Source organism: Pocillopora damicornis, chromosome 3, assembly GCF_964200805.1.
Source record: "Pocillopora damicornis chromosome 3, jaPocDami1.2, whole genome shotgun sequence".
In the NCBI taxonomy this organism is placed as follows: Eukaryota; Metazoa; Cnidaria; class Anthozoa; order Scleractinia; family Pocilloporidae; genus Pocillopora; species Pocillopora damicornis.
In genome coordinates this window covers 12,991,717-13,006,040 of record NC_142672.1, presented here as the reverse complement: position 1 = coordinate 13,006,040, position 14,324 = coordinate 12,991,717, and the positions used below count along the sequence as shown (strand labels likewise).

Here is a 14,324-nt window from a genome sequence, read left to right as displayed (position 1 = left end):
CTCTCGACCGAGGTGGTTTTGGTGGATGGAATCTAATGCTGACCAGTCAGGTACCAGTCAAATATGGCGGAGGATAGTGAGTTGGCTGCCATTCGTGCAAAGCGTTTGGAGGAACTACAAGGGCAATATGGGGTAGATTCTTTTGAAATAGCTATCGTTCACTTAATGATTTCTTTAACTCGCTCTTTCGTGAAATACAGGGTCAAAATGCGGCACAAATGCAACAGCAACAGGATGCCATGAAGAGGTTCGAGTTTGTTTATCTACCCCAATTGATAGTGTTAAAAATGTGATACGCGATTGTTTAATTTGGTAAAGTCACTCAGCATCTTTTCTGAAGTTGAATCTAACGTATGCAATGTTGGTGGTTCACAAGAAAGGGTAAAATGTTCAGGGAGATTCAGTTTATAAAGCATGGGAACTGTCTCGACTTCTCAATTTTTGTCGTAGTTAGTAGCAGGCGTTGTGAGGGGCTATCTGGTGGGTACTTTATAGAGTTTCTTATGTGTGTTAGTGTGCATTCAAGCTTATATCGCATGCTTTTATGTTGGGCGTTGTGAGTGAAGCTCCATAACTGTAAGGAGTCGTGAAAAATCTGGTAAGACGAGAACTTTTCCCTGTCTCCTGCCCCCTCCCTTAGCGTAACAGTTCCCAACAAACCCCAAATTTTTTTTTCCTTTCCTTAAAAATTTTAGTTAAAAGGAAAACATGGTAACATTTCCGCACAGCCCCATACCATTGTAAAACAAATCTGTTTTCCCAATGACAATGTATAGTTTTTGTCATTGTTTTTTCTATCCGAGAACTGAATGCATAATGTAGTAAGGGGCTGTGCGGAAATTTTACCGAAAACATTTTGAGATTTGAAACGAGATAACTCTAGTTGTTACTTCAATTTTTCAAAATTTTCGTGAAGCTTTAAACACTATGCCCACAATTTCTACTGTTTGATGCAAGCCTTGGCACAATTTTGTTTGTGCTAAATCATTCCTCCTTACCCCTTTCCACCCAAAAGATACAGCAGAAAAAGCAGCTTGTATGTGCTTGTGAAACCAGCAGTAAATACCTTTTTCTCATCTAATTAGGGAGGCTGAAATGAAAAACAGTCTACTGTCACAAATACTGGAACAAGGAGCCAGAGCAAGATGTTAGTAAATGGTGTAAAATGCTGTGATTCTCACTTGATAATTTTTTTGGAGCAATTTTTAACCAAGTGTCAAAAGTAATCTAGTAATGTATTGGTCCAGAAAACTTTGTATCACTTTCTCAATCATCAAAAGCAAACACAATACCAATTGCAACCTGGTTACCTAGGTTTTCTTAGGTAGTAAGTGTTTTTTTTTCCTTCAAATTTGAATTCTCTTTGTTATACTTTTCTTCACTCAGATTGGACATTGTGATTTGTTTGATTTAAATCTTGTGACACAAAATCGAAAAAAGTGCACCATTATCTTAACCTTGATATTTTCATGCAATTCATTCTATATGCTAATAAATTTAAAAAGCTGATGTTTTGGCATTTGGTTGGATTTTTAAGAAAGGACTGGATAGGAGTAACCTGCACTCATTCACTTTGATGAAGGGCTAACACTCAGAACCTCTACTTTGAAACTCTTTACAATGACCAGTTTACATTGTCAATTCAATTGATAACACTTAGTTACCCTGTTATACTCTCCTGCCGACGCAGCACCAGAGTTTCTTCAGAATGTTACTCCCTTTAAACTGCAGTAAGTTTTGCCAGTAATGCTCTCCTTTACTGAACTTTGTAAACAGCTAAATGGCCTTTAAATGTTTAATTCTAGATTTTTGGTTTTTATTCAATCATCACTAACAAGTTTTTCTTATATCCCCATAGTGAACAGCATAGCATTGGTTAAACCTGAAAAAGCAAAAATGATGGAAAGTATGCTAATCCAAATGGCTAGGTCAGGGCAGATAGCTGGAAAGGTAACATTAGATAACTAATAGTTATATGTGTATGTTGTTTTTAAATCAATAATACAATAAACTCCTTCCATTGGGTTTGGACATAAAATTCCGGGAAACTGAGGTCAGCTTTATAATTTAACACATTGGCACATTGAGTGTAACGCTTGCCTATCCAAAAGTTAAAATTTTGGAGGAACCGGAAAAATTTTTATTAATCATCTTTTCTGCAAAACAAGCTCTAGTGAAAGAAGACCAAGTAAATAAGTTATTTTCAAGGAAAAAAGTGAAAGATGCTTATGAAAGCCATTTTTTCAACCTGAATTTATTTCTGTGACAAAAAATTCTGTTTCAGTTATCAGAGTCCCAATTGGTGAGTCTACTCCAGGAAGTTAGTGAGCGAACCCAAAAGAAAACCACAGTCAAGGTAGCAAATCAGTTTTACATTCCACACTTTTTAATCCTTTACACCCTGACACCAGTACACATATTCTCCATACTGTTCACTATACATTTCCTAAGGTGCTGACAAGGAGAATTTGTTTAATAATCAAGTGTTCCTTCACACAAGCACAGTGTTTCTGAAGTTGGTAATCATTTCCTTTATTCTTGTGTCCTTAACGTGTCATCCAGGGATGATATAGTGAGGAGAAATTAGATGGTAGTCACTCTTCAGGGTCAAAAGGTTAAAACTTGGATATTTAGGTTACTTGTATGTGCACCGCTGACATATTTTTCCAATTTTTTTACATGAGTCTGTCAGTACAAATACATGTAGCTGTCTGTAGAGAAACTTTCCTTTCAATCAAATCACACATACTTGACATTCTTAGATGCAAATTTTTGCATTACCACTAACAGATATCAATTCAGTATAACTTCACATTTTAAAGTTAATTTTACCTAACAATTAGTTCAATAGGAAGCGCCTTGATGATTCAGATGATGATGATTAATTTTAATTGAATCCCGAGTTGAAACCACTAGAGGTAAGTGACATATTTTTTTTCTGAGAATGGTCAAGTCTCTGAAATGAATGTATCATTATGCTCAAAGTATCACAGCTAATGCAATATTCACAGTAAAGCTTGAACATGTTTTAAAGCTATTTGTTGAATATGGTTTTAACTTATTTTCTTACCAGAAGGTTTCAAGCTGTTTATGGTAATGTCTATCCACTTCCAATCTAGAACTATTAACCTTCACTCTCAAGATCTAATTAGTAATTCTCCTTACTGTCTGCCTTACAATTCCTATGACGTTAGCTCAGAGAATTTGGTATTGGATCAACTAATAATCCCATGATTGATATTCTTCTCTATTCTCATCACCTGCCTGCTTGATATTGTATTGATATTGTAAGGAGAAATTTTGTCTTGGTCACTTGTGGGAGTGAAAGGGTTAATACAGAATTTTTATTACCTGAGCCCTATCAAAAATCTAGTTTTTTTCTTACTCTTTGTTGCTGATTTTCATTCAGTTAATCCTTTCAACCCAAGATCTCCTAAATGATTCTCCTCACCATTCATCATACAATTCTTATGATGTTGGTTCAGAGAATTTGGTGTTGGACCAACAAGTAATCCCCTAAGTGATATTTTTCTTCATTCCCATCTCTTGCCTGCTTTATATTGTATTGATATTGTAAGGAGAAATGCTGTCCTAATCACTCATGGGAGTTCAAGGTTTAAATCTAGTTTGACTAAACATGTTTAGCTGATGTGAATGGAGTAACAGAGTGTTTTAGGGCTTGAAATGTATTTTTACAATCATTTCTTTTTCTTCGTCATTGGGTTGCAATTTTCTGGTGTGTGATATTACATCCATGAAATTTGTGGATGGTTTCCTTCTCTTGAAAAGTGGAATGGAACATTTTAATGCATTGTCCATACATTATCCTCAAGAGTTTTTTCTAATTTGCTAATAATGTCAAACTAAGCTCAGCTTATAAAAGAGTAACTGTGTGCAAACTTATCACTCCAAGCCACCTTGAATTATTAAAAATTATGGTTGTAAAAAAAAAAGTAACAAACAGGGTGCTGTTTTGAATGCTCTGAATTCAAAATCATCCTCTTCAAGACCAAAAAAAAATTCATAGTCAAAGATAATAACAATATATTTTTCTTCTTTTTTCTTACATAGACCTGCAATAGCACAATAATGAAAGCTATGATACCTTGAGTGGTGCTGACTTGGAATCTGACAAGGAATGATCAAGAGGAGACTGAACTTTACCAGAATCTCACTGACAGATTTAAGCTGTTCAGTTGAGCTTGTCTTCTTATATGTAAAACCTAAGAGATATTTGTTTATTGCTTGAGTGTGAGAAAATACTACATAGAATTTAGAACTGAAGAATGTTGATGTCAAAAGCTTTGCAGATGGGATGTGTTTGCTCAGTTAGTTTGTAAGGTGTGATGATATTAATAAGCCAAATGGTGATATGGATGTTTTTTATGGCACTCTGAACATCTTTCAAGTACAGATATTCTGAAGACTAGTGCAAAGGTGTTTTTTAATTTACTATGTATGGTTTTTTCCTTCTCTTGCGTTTTGAGTTACTATAACTCATTCTTAGTTCTGTTTTACAGGAAGTAAGGTTTCTGGCCATCTCTACTTTCACAGTTTTATTGTTATTTGTTTGCCTGATTGTCACCCTTCTGTGTATATTTGATGATAGGTGGTTGGAAAACAAAGATTTTCCAGCTTAGAACTTCATTCTTACCTTTATTTATTCCCCCAAGTACTGTAACTTTCACCTTTACTAAGCGGTCACCTTTATTAAGCGGTCGTGGTTACCCTTGACTGAACCCAACAGCCTGTTTGTACTGTCTTCACCCTTATTGAACGGTCACCTAGGCGGAAATACTTACATAAACTATAAATAAACTTATTTAGGAGGTAAGTTTCTAAAGAAAATGTGGTGCTTCGTTGGTGGGAGAGTCTAACAGGATTATTTAGAATTATCAACGAGTTAATATCGTAAATTGGCTACCGTAAAGAGTTTACAAGCTGACGCTTCGAGCGTCAGCCCTTCCTCAGAGCAAAACTAATTATTTAGAGCCTCGATTACCTCTGACTTGATATTTATCGTAACTCGCTTGTCATTTTAATCAATTTCCCCCTTAAATAGCCACTTTCGATTAATAATCTATCTGTCTTTATCTCTCTTTTGAATTAGAAAAAAAATAAAATACATTTATGGAGCGCCATACCCCGCTAATTATTTATGACACTCTACAATAAAGAAGCTCTTTACACTGCATTATTCAATGCTGTTCAAACTAAATGTTATGAAAATTGCATATCAAATGTTAAGCGACCTATCACGAATTAATATGTAACATTTCTGGTTTTCCAGTGTGATATTAACCTTGAAAACCCCGCACACACAAATGCAGGTGTAAACTAGCGAGGAACTTTCGACTTACTTCCGCTTTAGCAAATTTTGACCTAAAATATTGACCGATGTTTCTAGATTTCTAACACTGCGACATTTGCCTCGCCGATTTTTATGTCAGGTCTAAAGGAAATAACATTTAGAACCAGTGTCTCTAGATCTCTCAAGGCTCAGAATATCTGTTATGTGTTAACCTCCAAATTCACAAATTCACAACGTTTCTGTATTGCATCCTCTTGATGCATTCCGCTCCGTTAATTTTATCATTTTTTTTGCCGGTCTTGACTCAGAAGTTAACGATTGACTATTGCATTTAAAGTTAGTTCGTATCCCAAGCCTTGATACTCTCCACATCGACCGAATTATCATGAGCAATGGAGAGTCTTTCGGCATATTAGAGCGTAAGCATCCCGGAAGTCACGAATCCTTGCACTGTAGATGATGAAGTTCATGGCTGAATTTGAAAGTGCCAAGGATCGGATCCACATGTAAGCAGTGCCATACATCTTAACGAGGGATTTACCAGCAGCAAAGAACACGACAATCATCGGCAGCCAACTTACGGTAAAGATAGCTATTACCACTGCCAGTGTGGACGCCACGCGGCGCTCCATTTTGGAATTAACAACTACTGTGGGTCGTGCTCTGAGTTCATTTTTTCTTCGCTTTTCTTTAACAAGAAAAGTCACGATGGTCGCGTAGCAGATAATTATCAACCCATAGCTTATTACAAACATCACGAAGACTAGATAAGATGTCTCCTTAAGGAATGGAATGCGGCATGAAGCGAAAATGATAGGTACGACCCAGACAACTCCTAACATGATCTTCAAACCAGAACCGTTCATGATCCGTCCGTGGCGAAGAGGGTAGACAACGGCAAGGAAACGGTCCACACTGATGGCTGCCAGGTGCATGACTGATGCAGAGCATGAGAGGTTTGAGCCGATAACGTAAGCAAGCTCCAAGCTGGATGCACAATCATGGGAAAACGCTCTCTTAGCGACTATAGCAGCTACCAAAGGCTCGCAGATCATCGTCACTACCAAATCAGCAATGGCCAGACTGAGAAGAAGGAAGTTGGAGCTGCGACGAAGACGAGTGCTCGTGAGTACCGCAATACAAACCATAATGTTTCCACAGGTTCCGACCACGGCTGCTATAGAATTAACTATCATAAGAAGCACGCCATGCGTCTGCGGAAGGACGCAATCGTCTGTGGAGTCACTTGAAGTATTCGCGCTGTATTCCAGTGAAATATTCTGTATATTCATTATTGATTAATTCTGGAAACAAAGCAAAGCTGAAGCAAAGCAAAGCCGCGGTTTACCTCCTCAAGAGCCAAGAAATTATGGCGTGATTCCCAATTGTTTGTCTGAACTACTGATTCTGTCGAGATGTCTAAATATGTTCTGCGCGCGTTAAGGGAATAACAGATATTGGAGTTTCAGTTGTTTAACTTTTGCATTTCATATACGATCTTGTCAGTACACGAACCGTGACGTAAACAATGATGTATATTCTCAGAAAGGCAGGAATCTATTGTTTTGATCTTGAAAATCACGAGTGACCTCTTCAGTAAGAAGTAGGCGGAGGCAGGAGTAGGGGAGGGGGACTGGGGTGGGTTAGCACTCCTGATGGTATCTTATGATAAGGCTGGATCAGTCTAGCCTTCGAATACACGATACAAATCAAGAAATTGGAAGTTCCTACCATTTCAATTGTCTTTTGGTAGGTGTTCCATCGGATGAAAGTGGAGTTTCGTGAGAGAATCAAGCCGAATAATTTGATATTTTCGCCTCACGACTGGAAGGTTATGGGTCACCAGAAACGTGATGTTAGTATTTTAAGCCTCCTAGACAACATAAATATTTCCATTATTGTACATAGTTCAAGTGAATGAGCTTTTTCTGGTAAGAGGTAAAAACCCTGCTTCTCCTTAGCGGCCCTCCGCTTAAAAATGACAAGATAATTCAAGGAAAAGTTCCATTTTGGCCATTTCTGAGAGTGAGAGGATCCAACGTAAGAGCGAATGGTTCGATGACGAAGGCCTAAAGCTTGGCCGCTCTTTACGGTAGCCAATTTACACTTCCAATTGCAGGGTCGCCTGCCTTATCAACATGATTAAAAGGTTGTCATGTTTGGTAGCGAATTTCATTCGTTGTAGCGAACTCTGGAAAAAACATATCAAGTGTTGTTTCACTTCAAACCTGGTCAAAGCTGTAGTTTTTTTTTTTTAAATAAATGGTATTAACGTCAATCTACCTTCGTCGAGTAATCAAAAGAGGTACTCACGTGACAGGGTAATGTCACACACACGGTCCTCCCTCGACAAAGCAAAAAAAATTAATTGTCAAAGATAGCAACAATTTATTTTCCTTCCTATATCTTACATAGAACTGCAAAAGCACAACAATGAAAGCCATGATACCTTGTGTGACACTCTCTTGAAATCCGACAAGGAATGATCAAGAGGAGATTGAACTTTACCAGAATCTCACTTACAGATTTAAGCTGTTCAGTTGAACTTGTCTTCTTATACGAAGGACCTAACAGATATTTGTTTATTGCTTGCGTGTAAGAAAACACTACAAAGGATTTAGAACTGAAGACTGTTGATGTTAATATCTTTGCAGATAGGATGTTTCAGCTTAGTTCTTTTGCAAGATGTAATGATATTAATAAACCAAATGATGATATGGATGTTTTTTATGGCACTCTGGTCATCTTTTAAATACAGATATTCTGAAGACTAGTGCAAAGATGTTTTTTTTATTCAATATATATGGTTTTTTCCTTATCTTACTGAGAATGTTTTGTTTTGAATTACTATAACTTTTTCTTAGTTCTGTTTTACAGGAAGTAAGTTTTCTGGCCATCTCCACATTCACAGTTTTAATATTATTTGTTTGCATATTTGTCACCCTCCTGTCTATTTTTGATGATAAGTGGTTGGGAAACAAAGAATTTCCAGCTTAGAACTTTATTCGAACCTGTATTTAGCGGCACTATATCAAGCAATTACCCTGTATTTAGCGGTCGGTTTTCAAGGAAAATTTTTGGCTTTTTCCCTCAAGTACTGTAACTTTCACCTCTACTAAGCGGTCATCTCTTTTAAGCGGTCGTGGTCACCAATGACTGAACCCAACAGCCTGTTTACACTGTCTTTCACATGTATTGAATGGTCACTTGAGCGAAAATACTTACACAAACTATGAATAAACTTACTAAGGGAGGTTAGTTTCTGAAGAAACTGTGGTGCTGCGTCGGTGGGAGAGTATAACAGGGTAATTTGGTATTAACAAGGAGTTGATAACGTAGATAGTTTACAAGCTGACGTTTCGAGCGTTAGCCCTTCGTCAGAGCGAAGCCAATTACTTAAGGCCTCGATTACCTTTGACCTGATATTTATCGTAACTTGTTTGTCATTTTAATCAATTTTCCCCTTAAATAACCACCTTCGATCAGTAATCTGTCTGTCTTTGCGTCTCTTTTGAATTAAAATAAGAAATTAAAATACATTTATGGAGCACCATACCTTGCTAATTGTCCATGACACTCTACAGTAAAATGGAGCTTTACTACACTGCGTTACTCAATGCTGTTCAAACTAACTATAATGAAAATTATTTATCAAATACTAAGCGACCCATCACGGAATAATACCGTAATAACATTTCTGGTTCTTCAGTGTGTTATTAACCCTAGAAATTCACGATTGACTGTTATATGTACAGTTAGTTTGTATCCCCAGCCTTGATACTCTTTACAACGGCTGAATTATTTCGTGCAGTGGATGATCTTTCGGCATATTAGAGCGTAAGCATCCCGAAAGTCACGAATCCTTGCACTGTAGATGATGAAGTTCATGGCTGAATTTGAAAGTGCCAAGGATCGGATCCACATGTAAGCAGTGCCATACATCTTAACGAGGGATTTACCAGCAGCAAAGAACACGACAATCATCGGCAGCCAACATGCGGTGAAGATAGCTATTACTATTGCTAGTGTAAACGCCACGCGGCGCTCGATTTTGGAATCAACAACAACTGTGGGTCGTGCTCTGATTTCATACTGTCTTCCCTTTTCTTTGACAAGAAAAGTCACGATGGTCGCGTAGCAGATAATTATTAAGCCATAGCTTACAACAAACACCACGAGAACTAGATAAGATGTCTCCTTGAGGAAGGGAATGCGGCATGAAGCGAAAATGATAGATACGCCCCAGACAACTCCTAACATGATCTTCAAACCGTAACTGTTCATGATCCGTTTGTGGCGGAGAGGGTAGACGACTGCAAGGAAACGGTCCACACTGATGGCTGCCAGGTGCATGACTGATGCAGAGCATGAGAGGTTTGAGCCGATAACGTAAGCAAGCTCCAAGCTGGATGCACAATCATGGAGAAACGCTCTCTTAGCGACTATAGCAGCTACCAAAGGTTCGCAGATCATCGTCACTACCAAATCAGCAATGGCCAGACTGAGAAGAAGGAAGTTGGAGCTGCGACGAAGACGAGTGCTCGTGAGCACTGCAATACAAACCATAATGTTTCCACTGGTTCCGATCACGGCTGCTATAGAATTAACTATCATAAGAAGCACGCCGTGCGTCTGCGGAAGGACGCAATCGTCTGTGGAGTCACTTGAAGTATTCGCGCTGTATTCCAGTGAAATATTCTGTATATTCATTATTGATTAATTCTGGAAACAAAGCAAAGCTTATGAGTAATCCTCTGCTGTTAACTTTCTTAAGAGCCAAGCAATTATGACGGGATTCCCAATTGTTTGTGTGAACTACTAATTCTGTCGAGATATTTACAGATGTTCTTCGCGCAACAAGGGAATAACAGATATTGTTTCAGTTGTTTCGCTTTTGCATTTGATATACGATCCTTCCAGTACATGGACTGTCACGTACACACTGATTTGTATTCCAAGAAAGGCAGGAAGTTATGTTTTGACTTTGAAAATCACGAGTGACCTTTTCAGTTGGATGTAGGCGGGGGTGGGGGGAAGGGGAAGGGAGGAGGGGGAAGGGAGGAGGGGGAAGGGAGCAGGGGGAGGGGGAAGGGAGTAGGGGGACTGGGGTGAGCTAGTACTCTTGATTGTTCAAATACACGAGATGATATATTAAGACAAATCAAGAAATTTGAAGTTCCTACCATTTCAATTGCATTTTGTTTGGTGTTCCATCGGATGACATAATGACAGTGGACAGTGGAGTTCCGTGAGAAAATCTAGCCGAGTAATTTGATATTTTCGCCTCATGAATGGAAGGTTATGGGTCACCAAAAACGTGTATAAGCCTCCTAGACAACATAAATATTTCCATTATTGTATATAGTTCAAGTGAATGAGCTTTATCCGGTAAAAGCTAAAAATTCTGCTTCTCCATAGCGGCTCTCCGCTTGAAAACGAAAAGATAATTCAAGGAAAAGTTCCATTTTGGCCATTTCTGAGAGTGAGAGGATCCAACGTAAGAGTGAATGGTTCGATGACGAAGGCCAAAAGCTTGAAACATCAGCTTTAGAAACTCTCTACGGTAGCCAACTTACACTTCCAATTGCAGGGTCGGCTGCCTTATCAACATAGTTTAAGGGTAGCGAGTTTCATTCGTTGTTGTGAACTCTGGAAAAAAGATATCAAGTGTTGTTTCACTTCAAGCCTGGTCAAAGCTGTATTTTTTTTTTTAACTGATTGATTTCTAAATAATATTAACGTAAATCTACCTTGGTTGAGAAATCAGAGGCGGTGCTCACGTGACAGGGTAATGTCACACACAAGTCCTCCCTCGACAAGACAAAAAAATTTATTGTCAAAGATGACAACGATTTATCTATTTTCTGCAACAGCACGATAATGAAAGCTATGATAACTCGTGTGGCACTGACTTGAAATCCGACAAGGAATGATCAAGAGGAGACTGAACTTTACCAGAATCTCACTGACAGATTTAAGCTGTTCAGTTGAACTTGTCTTCTTATACGTAGGACCTAAGAAATATTTTTTATTGCTTGAGTGTAAGAAAACACAACATAGAATTTAGAATTAAAGAATGTTGATGTCAATATCTTTGCAGACAGGATGTTTCAGCTCAGTTCTTTTGTAAGATGTAATGATATAAATAAGCCAAATGGTGATATGGATGTCTTTTTATGACATTCTGACCATTTTTTGAGCACAGTGCAAAGGTGTTTTTTAATTCAATATATATGGTTATTTCTTATCTTATTTAGAATGATTTGTTTTAAATTACATATATGTTATTTGCCGGCTGGGAGGTCCGTATGGTGAAAAACTGTGACCGAGGTCTTGAAAATACTGCCCGAGGCCGTAGGCCGAGGGCAGCATTTTCAAGACCGAGGTCACAGTTTTTCAACATACGGACCGACCCTTAGCCGGTAAATAACATATTTATTGTTTTTAAACTTGACTAAATTCTTTCCGAAAGAACCCGAATGATTTGTGGACGTAAATACGGCAAGATCTTCCATAAACTGAACAATTTTTGAGTGGGTAAATGGTGGTTAAAATAGAGGTGATGCAAATTTAAGAGAGATGCCTCAGCGAAACATTTTCATTTCCGTAACGATAAAGGTGATTTAAAAGGCTTCCAAACAAACTTTGAAACATTATTTTTACAAGTATCTGTCACAATCTGACACCTGTCAATTAGAGAGCGCGCAAGAAAAAAAAAAGCGTAGGAACATTTGAAAACAAACAGAACCAGTTTGGCAAGGACTGTCACGATAATGTTTTCTTCAAAATCAGTTAATGATCTAACGGAAAGTATTATTCACTCTCATCGACCATTCATTCATGTACGAAGATTTACCTCTGTTCATTAAGTAAACGGCGAGGAAAGTAATTGTGAGTAAATTCAATTTTTTTATTTTGAAGTTGTGAGAGTTTGCTCGTTTGTTTGCTGTAATGGCGTGTTTAACTCTGATCTTTCCTTCACAAAAACTAAATTCGAACGGCACACTCCAACGAGACACAAGGGAATGTAATGCGGCCTTTTCTAAAAAAAATTCCTTCAATTTCTGTTGTGCAATTTAAGGTACAAATGTCCAAATTGAACGGAATCGGAAAGACTCACCAGGAGCGTATATTTGTTGTAGAACTTAAATTAAAACTTCGCTCGCTCTTTCACTATGAACAAATTGCTCGAGAAAATTCAGATATTAAATGAATGAAAGTTCCATCGTTCAGTTTAACTGTAACCAAATACCTCACGTTTCAACTTTCTGGGTACTTTTTGTGAACGATTAAAATTAATTGCAGACGGTTTTTAGGCCGCTTGCCAACCAAAGTAATGACACTATTGTTTATACAAAATTCATTCTGAAACCAATATTTTTCTGTCAACCAAAGTGATTTGATAGAGAGAAAAGAGAGGATTCATAAGTTATTTATCGGCTTGAGGTAGTGACCGACGTGTTTGCTTAAAAGTACTACCCAGCCGGAAAACGAGGTATATTTATGAAAAATGACAACGAAAGTTGGGATGTACTCGGCGACTCACGAAAGCGTTACCGTGGCCCGTGGGCAGAGATAGGAAAATACTGACCGGGTAAAGAACCAATCAGATTGCAAGATTCGTTACCGTGCCCTCTAAAAAAACAATAATATAACTTATTCTTAGTTCTGTTTTACAGGAAGTAAGTTTTCTGACCATCTCTACTTTACTATCTCTAGTGGTCGCTTTTCAAAGAAATTTTTCCCTCAGGTACGGTAACTTTCATCTCTGTTAAGCGGTCACCTCTATTAAGCGGTCGTGGTCACCCATGACTGAACCCAACGGCCTGTTTGTACTGTCTTTCATCTGTATTGGACGGTCACTTAAGCGGAAATGCTTACATAAACTATCAATAAACTTACTTATGCACGAAAACCACGCAATTTATTTGCTGGTCAGTCTATAATAAGCGGTCACCCCACTACTCCCTATGGGTGGCCGCTTAATAGCTAACCAAAAAATAATTAAATTAAACAATATAAATAAAAGAAAATAGTAGTTGTTGTAGCGATGTTTCGACAGGGACTCGGAAAAGGATTTGGTACTTTTGATTTGGTAGTTCCTGAACCATCTCTTTTTTTTTTTTTTTTTTAATTACAAGTAGCTCCAATACTTATTTTTATCCTTTCACTCTCTGTGGAGGTACCAACTAGTAATTTCACCTTAAAATATCGATCCAAACCGTCAGAGCCTACCCTTAGTCATGAGAGATTTATGAAAGAGAGTAAACGAAATCGACATTGAAATATTTGGGGTTAAATGTGCAGAATTTCTTCGACAGACATGTGCTCTGGGCTGAATGTAGACGAAAATTTTCCAACGCTACTTTTTCCGCTAATTATTTAGAGCCTCGACTACCTTTGACCTGATATTTAGCGTAACTTGCTTGACATTTTTATCACTGAATTTTCTTCTGAAATAGCCACCTTCGATCAGTAATCTGTGTATGGGCGGCCGTCACCACTAAAATTACAGGCATCTTAAATGGTTCATAATAAGCAGAAATGGTCTAATTGTCTTTTAAGAGATTTATTTAAACTTCAAATGGAATATTCAAACAAGAAATGGTTTGTACAATTCAGAAAATGTGTAGCCACCCCTGATGAACTGATTCAATAAAAACACGAGTGGCCCAGCGCTGAAACGGTTCAGTGTCGAAATGACAAAGTCAAGTCTTGAATGGATCAGCGTGTTGTGACATTCATTGCTATGCCAAACGGTCCAACTAACGGTACTTTGGTTCAGTGACATGACACAAACGGTTCAGAGCAGTGTGAATTGGCAAATAGTTAATCGTAAGCTGCAATGGTTTAGTATCAATCTGCATCAATCTGCTTACCGTAAAGTGAAATGGTTTAGCGTGAGCCCAAATAGCTTAGCGTGACGACAACTAGTTTAGTACAAAGCGAAATGTGTTTTACAGCAATTTTTTTACAGCAATTGGTGTACGCCGTAACCACCAAAATGGATAAG

General features: G+C 37.9%; 3 protein-coding genes across 3 annotated transcripts; 1 reads left to right on the top strand and 2 right to left on the bottom strand.

Moving 5' to 3' along the window:
* Window positions 1-5,194, top strand: LOC113674266 (programmed cell death protein 5). Its single transcript, XM_089199734.1, has 7 exons — window positions 1-132; window positions 201-247; window positions 1,086-1,147; window positions 1,859-1,950; window positions 2,285-2,356; window positions 2,844-2,918; window positions 4,072-5,194. The coding sequence occupies exons 1-6, from the start codon at window positions 64-66 to the stop codon at window positions 2,883-2,885; spliced, it is 384 nt and encodes a 127-aa protein (XP_089055860.1). The 5' UTR covers window positions 1-63; the 3' UTR covers window positions 2,886-2,918; window positions 4,072-5,194.
* Window positions 4,752-7,136, bottom strand: LOC113674261 (histamine H2 receptor). Its single transcript, XM_027190738.2, has one exon. It carries the CDS (start codon window positions 6,601-6,603, stop codon window positions 5,695-5,697), a length of 909 nt encoding a protein of 302 aa, XP_027046539.2. The 5' UTR covers window positions 6,604-7,136; the 3' UTR covers window positions 4,752-5,694.
* Window positions 7,137-8,082: 946 nt separating this feature from the next.
* Window positions 8,083-10,461, bottom strand: LOC113668351 (adenosine receptor A2b-like). The gene has a single exon (XM_027184237.2). It carries the CDS (start codon window positions 10,019-10,021, stop codon window positions 9,110-9,112), a length of 912 nt encoding a protein of 303 aa, XP_027040038.2. The 5' UTR covers window positions 10,022-10,461; the 3' UTR covers window positions 8,083-9,109.
* Between the last annotated feature and the right edge of the window lie 3,863 nt (window positions 10,462-14,324).

What these genes read in the sequence shown, in the direction of transcription:
- LOC113674266 (XM_089199734.1), top strand. Translation starts at nt 64, where the DNA reads ATGGCGGAGGATAGTGAGTTGGCTGCCATTCGTGCAAAGCGTTTGGAG. An exon ending in CAACAGGATGCCATGAAGAG is followed by an intron (nt 248 to 1,085) that starts GTTCGAGTTTGT and finishes TCATCTAATTAG; the next exon opens with GGAGGCTGAAATGAAAAACA. An exon ending in AAAAGAAAACCACAGTCAAG is followed by an intron (nt 2,357 to 2,843) that starts GTAGCAAATCAG and finishes CCTAACAATTAG; the next exon opens with TTCAATAGGAAGCGCCTTGA.
- LOC113674261 (XM_027190738.2), bottom strand. Translation starts at nt 6,603, where the DNA reads ATGAATATACAGAATATTTCACTGGAATACAGCGCGAATACTTCAAGT.
- LOC113668351 (XM_027184237.2), bottom strand. Translation starts at nt 10,021, where the DNA reads ATGAATATACAGAATATTTCACTGGAATACAGCGCGAATACTTCAAGT.